The 10,822-nt window shown below is 37.6% G+C and overlaps 1 protein-coding gene and 1 long non-coding RNA gene across 2 annotated transcripts; one reads left to right on the plus strand and one right to left on the minus strand.

Moving 5' to 3' along the window:
- Positions 1-584: 584 nt before the first annotated feature.
- LOC126630761 (uncharacterized) lies at positions 585-1,661 on the plus strand. Its single transcript, XM_050300928.1, has one exon. The coding sequence runs from the start codon at positions 987-989 to the stop codon at positions 1,659-1,661; it is 675 nt and encodes a 224-aa protein (XP_050156885.1). The 5' UTR covers positions 585-986.
- A 2,744-nt stretch (positions 1,662-4,405) lies between these two features.
- Positions 4,406-8,733, minus strand: LOC126630762 (uncharacterized). The gene is made up of 5 exons (XR_007626100.1): positions 8,713-8,733; positions 8,548-8,600; positions 7,867-8,026; positions 5,984-6,073; positions 4,406-5,870 (listed from the first exon to the last, which is right to left on the minus strand). It is a non-coding gene; the product is annotated as an uncharacterized LOC126630762 (long non-coding RNA).
- Between the last annotated feature and the right edge of the window lie 2,089 nt (positions 8,734-10,822).

The raw sequence follows: 10,822 nt of genomic DNA on the forward strand, positions 1-10,822 counted from the left end.
CCTTGCCACGAAGCACAGAGGTTGACACACAGGGACTTTCCAATTATCCAGCAATGGTACTGTTCCTTTACCCTCTCTTCGATTTTTAAGAAAGTAGTCATGTTGGGAGTCTGGCTCTTTAGATTCGGAGGACGGTGCCTCTTCGATTTTGGAGCAAGCAATCTTATTGGGAGTGTTTTCTCGAATGTGAGTAAAGGTTGGGCATGTTTGCTAGTCTACCTTGCCACGAAGCACAGAGGTTGACATACATGGACTTTCCAATTATCCAGCAGTGGTACTGTTCCTTTACCCTTGTGGGTAATAATATGGTAGCTAGACCTTCAAAATTTATGGGTCTAAACTTTGTTAGTGCTGTTTCTTTGCTATTCTTTTACCCTTCTTGGTCAGAGCGATGTAGTGGGAGCTGCAAGCTTCACGTGCTCAACTTTGGCAGAGAACTTTGGCAAAGTTATCTGTGGTACCCATGAGCTATTGTTGCGTGTGGGAAGTGGGTGATTGAACAGTAAGATTCATGTGTTTTCTACTTCCCCAGAAGTCTTTGACAGAATGCCCATAATTTCCGCAAAGCTGAGTGTGCGTGTGACAGGTGCTGGCAAGGCTGGAAAAGTAGGTGCCTCTTCGATTTCTGAGATCGGCCCTCGTGGTCTCTAGGGAGCCCAGCTTTTGAGAAAGCGAGCGCCTCTTCGATTTCTGAGATCGGCCTTCGTGGTCTTTGAGCAGCCCAACTTTTGAGAAAGCAAACGGCTCTTCGATTTCTGAGATCAACCCTCGTGATCTCTAAGCAGCCCAACTTTTGAGAAAGCAAACGCCTCTTCGATTTCTGAGCAGGCGCCTCTTTGATTTCTGAAGCTCCGTCGAGTGCAGATTTTTATAGAGGCTGGCATTAAGTTCCAAAGCACACTTGAATCTCCACCAGTAGAAGCTTCATTCTTGCACTTCTAAGATCTTGATTTGTCCGACCTCTTCTCTCTTCAACACCTTTGAAAATGTCTGGCCCCTCCGACCGTCGTTTTGACTTGAACCTTGTTGAAGAGGCAGCCCCGCCTTCTCCAGACAACATATGGCGCCCATCCTTCGTCTCCTCAACTGGTCCTCTTACCGTTGGGGATTCCGTGATGAAGAATGATATGACCGCTGCGGTGGTGGCCAGGAACCTTCTCACTCCCAAAGATAACAGACTACTTTCCAAACGGTCTGATGAGTTAGCTGTTAAGGATTCGCTGGCTCTCAGTGTTCAGTGTGCAGGTTCTGTGTCTAATATGGCCCAACGCCTATTTGCTCGAACCCGCCAAGTTGAATCATTGGCGGCTGAAGTGATGAGTCTCAAACAGGAGATTAGAGGGCTCAAGCATGAGAATAAACAGTTGCACCGGCTCGCACATGACTATGCTACAAACATGAAGAGGAAGCTTGACCAGATGAAGGAAACTGATGGTCAGGTTTTACTTGATCATCAGAGATTTGTGGGTTTGTTCCAAAGGCATTTATTGCCTTCGTCTTCTGGGGCTGTACCGCGTAATGAAGCTCCAAATGATCAACCTCTGATGCCTCCTCCTTCTAGGGTTCTGTCCAGTACTGAGGCTCCAAATGATCCCCCTCCGGTGCCTTCTCTTTCTGGGGCTCTACCGACTGCTGAGACTTCTCCTAAGCAACCTTTGTGAAGGCTCCCTCTTGTGTGTTTATTTTGACTCATGTATATGTACATATTTGTAGCTTATCGGGGATATCAATAAATAAGCTTTCCTTCATTTCAACGTATTGTGTTAAATACACCAAAGCCTTCTTCGCTAAGTTCTTTGAATTTTCTTTTGTTGAAGCTTGTATGTTGAAGCTTTCTAAGTGGAGCATGTAGGTTGGGGTAGTGTTCCCTTAAGTTCCCGAGTGAGGAAAACTTCTTGGTTGGAGACTTGGAAAATCCAAGTCACTGAGTGGGATCGGCTATATGAATCTTAGAACGCCATTGTGCTCGATCCTGTGTCATGTCCTTCGTTAGATCCAAGTACTCTAAGTCTTTTCTTAGAGTCTCTTCCAAAGTTTTCCTAGGTCTTCCTCTACCCCTTTCGGCCCTGAACCTCTGTCCCATAGTCGCATCTTCTAATCGGAGCGTCAGTAGGCCTTCTTTGCACATGTCCAAACCACCGTAACCGATTTTCTCTCATCTTTCCTTCAATTTCGGCTACTCCTACTTTACCCCGGATATCCTCATTCCTAATCTTATCCTTTCTCGTGTGCCCACACATCCAACGAAGCATCCTCATCTCCGCTACACCCATTTTGTGTACGTGTTGATGTTTCACCGCCCAACATTCTGTGCCATACATCATCGCCGGCCTTATTGCCGTCCTATAAAATTTTCCCTTGAGCTTCAATGGCATACGGCGGTCACACAACACGCCGGATGCACTCTTCCACTTCATCCATCCAACTTGTATTCTATGGTTGAGATCTCCATCTAATTCTCCGTTCTTTTGCAAGATAGATCCTAGGTAACGAAAACGGTCGCTCTTTGGTATTTCTTGATCTCCGATCCTCACCCCTAACTCGTTTTGGCCTCCATTTGCACTGAACTTGCACTCCATATATTCTGTCTTTGATCGGCTTAGGCGAAGACCTTTAGATTCCAACACTTCTCTCCAAAGGTTAAGCTTTGCATTTACCCCTTCCTGAGTTTCATCTATCAACACTATATCGTCTGCGAAAAGCATACACCAAGGAATATCATCTTGAATATGTCCTGTTAACTCATCCATTACCAACGCAAAAAGGTAAGGACTTAAGGATGAGCCTTGATGTAATCCTACAGTTATGGGAAAGCTTTCGGTTTGTCCTTCATGAGTTCTTACGGCAGTCTTTGCTCCTTCATACATATCCTTTATAGCTTGGATATATGCTACTCGTACTCCTTTCTTCTCTAAAATCCTCCAAAGAATGTCTCTTGGGACCCTATCATACGCTTTTTCCAAATCTATAAAGACCATGTGTAAATCCTTTTTCCCATCTCTATATCTTTCCATCAATCTTCGTAAGAGATAGATTGTCTCCATGGTTGAGCGCCCTGGCATGAACCCGAATTGGTTGTCCGAAACCCGTGTCTCTTGCCTCAATCTATGCTCAATGACTCTCTCCCAGAGCTTCATTGTATGACTCATTAGCTTAATACCCCTATAGTTCATGCAATTTTGTACGTCGCCCTTATTCTTGTAGATAGGCACCAAAGTGCTCGTTCGCCACTCATTTGGCATCTTCTTCGTTTTCAAAATTCTATTGAAAAGGTCAGTGAGCCATGTTATACTCGTCTCTCCCAAAACTTTCCACACTTCGATTGGTATATCGTCTGGGCCTATTGCTTTTCTATGCTTCATCTTCTTCAAAGCTACAACCACTTCTTCCTTCCGGATTCGACGATAAAAGGAGTAGTTTCTACACTCTTCTGAGTTACTCAACTCCCCTAAAGAAGCACTCCTTTCATGTCCTTCATTGAAAAGCTTATGAAAATAACCTCTCCATCTGTCTTTAACCGCGTTCTCTGTAGCAAGAACCTTTCCATCCTCATCCTTGATGCACCTCACTTGGTTTAGGTCCCTTGTCTTCTTTTCCCTTGCTCTAGCTAGTTTATAGATATCCAACTCTCCTTCTTTGGTATCTAGTCGTTTATACATATCGTCGTAAGCCGCTAACTTAGCTTCTCTGACAGCTTTCTTCGCCTCTTGCTTCGCTTTTCTATACCTTTCACCATTTTCATCGGTCTTCTCCTTGTATAAGGCTTTACAACATTCCTTCTTAGCCTTCACCTTTGTTTGTACCTCCTCATTCCACCACCAAGATTCCTTTTGGTGTGGGGCAAAGCCCTTGGACTCTCCTAATACCTCTTTTGCTACTTTTCGGATACAACTAGCCATGGAATCCCACATTTGGCTAGCTTCCCCCTCTCTATCCCACACACATTGGGTGATTACCTTCTCTTTGAAAATGGCTTGTTTTTCTTCTTTTAGATTCCACCATCTAGTTCTTGGGCACTTCCAAGTCTTGTTCTTTTGTCTTACTCTTTTGATATGTACATCCATCACCAACAAGCGATGTTGATTAGCCACGCTCTCTCCTGGTATAACTTTGCAATCCTTACAAGTTATACGATCCCCTTTCCTCATTAGAAGAAAATCTATTTGTGTTTTTGACGACCCACTCTTGTAGGTGATCACATGTTCTTCTCTCTTCTTAAAGAAGGTGTTGGCTAAAAAGAGATCATATGCCATTGCAAAATCCAAGATAGCTTCCCCATCCTCGTTCAAAAAATATTACATTCATCTAACAGTCTGGTAGTTGTAGTTGTTTTTAACCAGAACCAGAAATGATAAACAAAATATTAAGAAGTGCTGGTGTATGAACATGCAAAAATATTGATAAGTTTTGAGTAAAAAAAGTTATTTGCATGCCATAAAACATCCGGAAGAGTTCTTTACATATGCTGATGAACCATACTGTATATTTTTTAGGGCACCAGATGAAGTTTTGGTTCTACACTGTCAAAACAACCTAGTTGCAGAAAAGAAAACAAACTATATTTAAATAACTCGTTTGGTAACTGTTGTTGGTAAAACTAATCTTTGATTCAGTACTAAGTCTTTACATGGCACACCAAAAAGCTTTTCACCAGATTTTCCAATTATGAGAGCATTGATTTCGTTGGTGTGATACTCAAGAACCAAATTGACTTTATACCTAGGTTAAAAAAAACGAAACTGCTTGAGGGAAAATAATCTTGAATTCAACTTATACAAATAAAAATAAAACAGAAGAAAGCATTGATTAAACCAGAAAGATCAGTGTTTGTTTTTTAACTTAAATCTACAACGAAATTCATGGTTATTAAGTTTATTAATAGTTTGGATTTATGATAGCCATATTAACGTGTGAGAAAAGTAGAGTATATGTGAAGACCATAACCAATACTGGAACAATTTGACCAAGTGTAAACGAAAAGAAGCAGATTGTAGTCACTAAGTAATGAAGATAACATGATCAAAAGTGCATAAGCTATACCAATTTTGTACAAAAAGGGTAAATCTGTGCTGCAGTAAGTATGTTTTGAACAATGATTTAATTGTTGAACACATAGTATTTGAAAGTTATTTAAATAACGTGAAAGCAGGAAAGGTTAGAATTTTTTGTTTAACATCACAAAATTTAAGCTAAGTATCAATCTAACAAAGTTTTGGATAACAGCTGCAGAAAAATAGCGAGAAAAATAATCAATGAGGGTGAGGATATCTGACCTGATTTCATTCTTCATAAATGTATTCAAACCATGTGCATACAAATATGAGAAAAAACGTCAAAAATGTGAAAAAAAAGATTTGGTAAATGTTAGATTATATAAAGAATGAATAAAAGATAAGGATAACAAATATTTAAAGCAATTTATGACAAAGTTTGAGGAATGCATGTTAAACATTACCAAGGAGTTGGAATTTGGTTTGGATGTTTTGGCAGATCAGCTGTTCAGTTGTCAAAGTCTTTATGCATTTGTTTTACACAGTTGGCATACACACTATACCACCATTGATAACGTGTCAAAACACTTGACACACACTTTACAGAAAAACGTATTATTTTGCAAAACAGCTTGTAATAGTTTTGTACAAGGAATACTAATTATGTATACAATGTTTATTAAAAATGTAAAAATGCAATCATATGTTTTTAAGATGAGTTAAAAACATGTAATTAGATTTTATACCTTGTGTAAATCAGGATCTAGAAAAGCAACTTCATCAATTGTGAACATCTTGGCTGTGTGTAAAATTTCAGGCTCATTTACTTGTCTGGAGGAGGGGGCCAATATTTTCATAGGCTCGTTACAATTTGCAAACCTATATGATTGAAAATGTAAAACTGTTTGAATAATTTTATGAAACTAATATTTCTTTAGCTTTTACAACAGTGAAAAGAGTTTAATTGTGTTAACAGCTATAGAAATACTTACACCGACTTGTATGCATTAACTTCTGGGATGTCCGAATCAAAAAGGAAAAGTGAGCAACCAGTATTGTTCATCACAAAGTGTGAAGTTCACCTAAAAATATTTAATTCGTATGTTTACTTGCAATTAGGGCTGGAAAAAAATCCCAAAAATACCAAACTGAACCGAAATTTTCCCAAAACTGAACCGAAATATTCCCTAACCGAAAAATTCCCGAAATTTCAGTACGGGAATCGGTCTCACGTTTTTGGGATTTCGGTATTCCCAAACCGAACCGAAAAATATACATATATATTATTTAATTTTTAAATATATAATTAGAATTTTAATAGCCGTTGGATTATGTTGAGATTTAATCTCAGCCGTTGCATGTAAATCAAAGTTATCAACCCCCCAACCCGTGTCTGACTCTCTCTCGCTCTCTCTCTCTCGGTCTCTCAACCTCAGACCTAAAACCTCACCTCACCTCACCTCAGTATCTCCTCGCCGATTTGTCTCTCCTCCCACATCCGTCGCCTGAATCCCGAATCTACCCACACCAGTCGTCATTCCTCTCAGTCATCACTCCTCACCTTAATCGCGCCTTTACCCACTGTCCTTACCATCCGAATTCGGCTCCTAAATCGAGCTTTCGGTCTCATTCCGCACTCCTCCTCCTCACTGCAAAAGGTAAGAAATTCCTGCAATAAACTCAACCAAAGTTCATACAAATTGTTTGATTCCAAATTCGATTAGAAAATTTGAATTTGGGTTTCTGAATTAGGAATTTCTGAAATTAGGGTTTCTGAAATAGAGCTTTTGGAATTAGGGATTTTGAATCGACGGAGAGGTTGCAGAGGGAATATGAGAAGTTAATGGAGTGTGGTACAACTTACAAGCTGCTGTTGTTGTTCCCTTGTTTGTGTTAAATTAAATATATGAAATCTGGGTCATATGCATTCAAACAAACCGAGGCATTTCGCTTCTTTGTTTGTTTGTTTTATATTCGTTTTGGGTGAGGGGATGAATGAGGGCCGTGGGTTGTAAATGGTGTTGATTAGTATTGGACTCGGAATATGGATTAAAAACATATTGATTGCAGGGAAGTGGATTAAAAAGTTAGTCTAAAATGTTACCATGATATATCAATTTTCTTTTGTTGTCCATATACAGATTGTTAACTATTACATATTTGAAAAATGGTTTCATATTAGAGATTCTCTTAAACTTCTTTTTCGATTTAGCAAGCATTGAGAACTTGTTTTTGCTCTTTTCTTTCTCTCTGAAACTTCTAATGACTAACTGATTAGATCCTCAAGCATTTGCATAACATTATCTGTGCACAGCTATTGACTATTGTGCACATATTCAGATTTCAAATTGCACAAATTGCACAAATTGCACATATTGCAGATTTTAGTCTAACAATAGATTGGGTCGCATATTGGCATTCTGCCCAAAAGCCCAAAATTTCAATATAAAATGTTGAATTTTAGCCCAAAAGCATAATATGTCAAATTTAGTCCAAAAGCCCAAAACCATTTCGGGATTCCCGATTTGTTCCGAAATCCTGAAACTATTTCGGGATTCCCGAAAATTTGGTTTGGAATCGGTATTGAAATTGGGATTCCCGAAAAATTTTGGTTTGGGAATCGGGATTAGGGTTTCGGTATGGGATCCCATACCGAACCACCCCTACTTGCAATCTAAATAAATTACAGGATACACAATTAAATAATGATGTAAAATTAATGACAAAATATATATCAATGTGTTATGATTATCTGTATACAGTTAGGATTCATTATTGAATATATTACAAAGAATGATAAACAAAAATATTAATTGGCTAGTCAATCATTCTTGTTATAATTCTTCATCAAAATAATAAAACAATATTTTCTCACCGTCTCATCAAGCAAAATGCAGTGTAGAGATGTGTATTTTTTAGTAGTTCCGAGAATTGTTGATTGCCATATTCTACAAACGCGAGCTTTGATTTTCTCAGCCTTTATATACGGCCGTAACTCAAAGATGGGAGTCATCTCAATGTCTTTCATTACATCTCTGCTTAAACCAAACATAGCTTGTATGAGTTAAAAAATTGTTATCGCCAAGTCTTAAAATAAATGATTAAATCAGTAAAAATATTAATTTCGCAGATATCAGTTATATAGCAATACTATCTTGTGTAAATAATGTAGATAAATAAGGAAAGATAAGCTAACTTAAATCAAAATTTGATGACTATGCAGGAGTAAAGACTTAAACAAAATATTGATTAAGAAAAATTAATTAATGACTTATGAAAGTTCAAAAAGACACAGAAAAAAAAAATTGAATGGCAGTCATTGGTTCAAAGAATATAACTGAGCTCATACTATTATCCAACAACAGTTATCCATATCATAAACTGGGGGAGAAACAATATTTAGAAATCATTCAAATCAAGAAATACCCAATAACCCAAATTAAATTTTAATCAAACAAATGAAAACATACCAGCCAAATCAACAAAACCATAAAACACTTCACTCAAAAATCAATTAAGACTTAAACTTGAGATATTCATCAGAGAGTAAGTGTACCTAAAGCTGTGATCTTTATAGTTGCTAGAGCGCAGGACGACAATCATCGCTTCCTGAAAATAAAAAAGAACTAAATCAAACGACACAACCCAAAAAAAAAAAAATTTAAATTTAAAACGCACGCTGAAAAAGAAGGGAAAAATAACCAGTAAGAACTTGCAAGACCTGAGAGGTTTTAAACAAAAGAAAAATCAAAAGCCGAAAACCCTTACACTGATACGGTGTTGAGTGAGGAAACAAAGAGCTGCAAAGCGAGATTTGAAAGGGACGACCGAAGGCGAGAATGGACAGAGTACAAGGAACACGCACAGCTTGCAAAACGATAGAAATGCAGAATTTGGTATGGGAAATTGAACCAAAAGCAAAGTGGGTATAAACTAAAAACCAAACCTCACGATGACCGACACGTGGGCTAGGTAAAAAAAATCACTGAAACGGCAGGGGGGAAGGAATAGAGAAGATACCAGGCAAAAAGAGGGGCATTACCGTCTTTTCATTGCAGAAATGGGGCAACAACAAAAAGGAAAGTAAGCAAAAACGAAGGTCATTTCTGACATTGTATTGTTAATAAACAGTAACCGATCGTTTCGGGTTAGACAAGAATTGTCTGCCCTTCTTGTTTCCGTGCCTTCCTGTATGATCACGGTTAAATCATATCAACATTTTATATTATTATTTATTTATCTTATTATCTCTATAAAAAAATAATATAAAATATTAATGTTATTTAACTGTGATTACACAGAACAGGAGGGCACGAGAACAAGGAGGGCAGACAATCCTTGTCCGAAAGTGGGTTGTCTTTCCTTTGCATGTTATTATTTTATTATTATCTATATGAAACCCCAAAGGACAAGGATTGTCTGCCCTCCTTGTTCTTATGTTCTCCTGTTTTGTGTAGTCAAGGCTAAGCCACGTCAACATTTTATATTATTTTTTTTATAAAGATAATAAGACAAAAATGAATAATAATATAAAATATTAATATAGTTTAACCGTGATCACATAAACAGAAGGAGGGCACGGAAACAAGAAGGGCAGATAATACTTGTCCTCCGCTTTCAAACACTTCTGACATTTTACTGTTAATAAACGGTAACCGAATGTTTTACAATGTGGATAAACAAATTGGTTTTTGGACAAAAAATAATAAACAAATAGGTTGCAGGACAAAAGTACAAAAGAAATTATTAAAATTGTCAGAAGTAAAACCCGGCACATGCTTTGTGGTACAAAAAAACATAAAAAATTACAAAGAAATTGGTTGTTGGGGAAAAATTGATTAAAAAATGTGCGGGGGTTTAAAAACCAAAGAACCACAGATGATGGACAGGTGGATAGAAACGGCAGACCCGATGCAATACTGTACAAAATGGAAAGAAGCACTGTAAAGACTAACATAAGGGGCATTTCAGTCAGTTAACTGTACCAAACAGGTAAGACAACGGAAAACAAAGAAGACATCAAGGGGCATTTAAGACATTACACTGCTCGTAAACGGTGTTGTCCACCGGATTTTAGTATATAGATAATGTATGTAAGAAGTTTATATTTAGGGCCACAGACATTGCTACCCTTTTCATCCGCATTATTTATCAGCATCCACTGAAAAATAGCCCTATAAAATATATAGTTAAGCCATCTTCAACTGAATGAGTTACGTTTAGTTTCTGTTCAGATTACAGTCTTGTAAGAAATTATTTTTTAACGAACAGTACCAGGTTATATCTATATATAATTTCCAACCGAATGGGGCTATTTTTAGCCCCCTCAATAATTTATTATTTTAAGTCCGTTCTTTAATTTTATCGGTTATTGTCCCGATGAAATTTCAACGTTCATTAGAATATATTGTTCGTCAATTTATTTGAACTACATTAAATACCTTAAAAATTTTCGATTTAGCTAATATTTGTAAAGATGATTTATGAGATGTAACTTGAAAAATAAACGATTCAAAGGAAGAGAGGATCCTCTTCAGATTCTTTTTGTGAGGATCCCGGGGATCCTCCAAGCGCATCTGTTTATCGTACATCGTACGGCTATTTTTGTCATGTACTGTTTATATTCAATTTTAAATAAAAAAATTACAATAATTTTTTATCATACAATATACGATGAACGAATGTGATTGGAGACAAAAAAGAATCCCCAAGATCCTGAGGGTCCGGCGAGGATCCTTCTGGGTTCAAGTGAGTTCAGGTTATTAAAATTCAATGAGGATGGACCCACAACTGAACCTCATTTAAAAAAAAAATGGGAATATTTCTTTAAG

This window comes from Malus sylvestris, chromosome 7, assembly GCF_916048215.2.
Source record: "Malus sylvestris chromosome 7, drMalSylv7.2, whole genome shotgun sequence".
In the NCBI taxonomy this organism is placed as follows: Eukaryota; Viridiplantae; Streptophyta; class Magnoliopsida; order Rosales; family Rosaceae; genus Malus; species Malus sylvestris.

What these genes read in the sequence shown, in the direction of transcription:
- LOC126630761 (XM_050300928.1), top strand. Translation starts at nt 987, where the DNA reads ATGTCTGGCCCCTCCGACCGTCGTTTTGACTTGAACCTTGTTGAAGAG.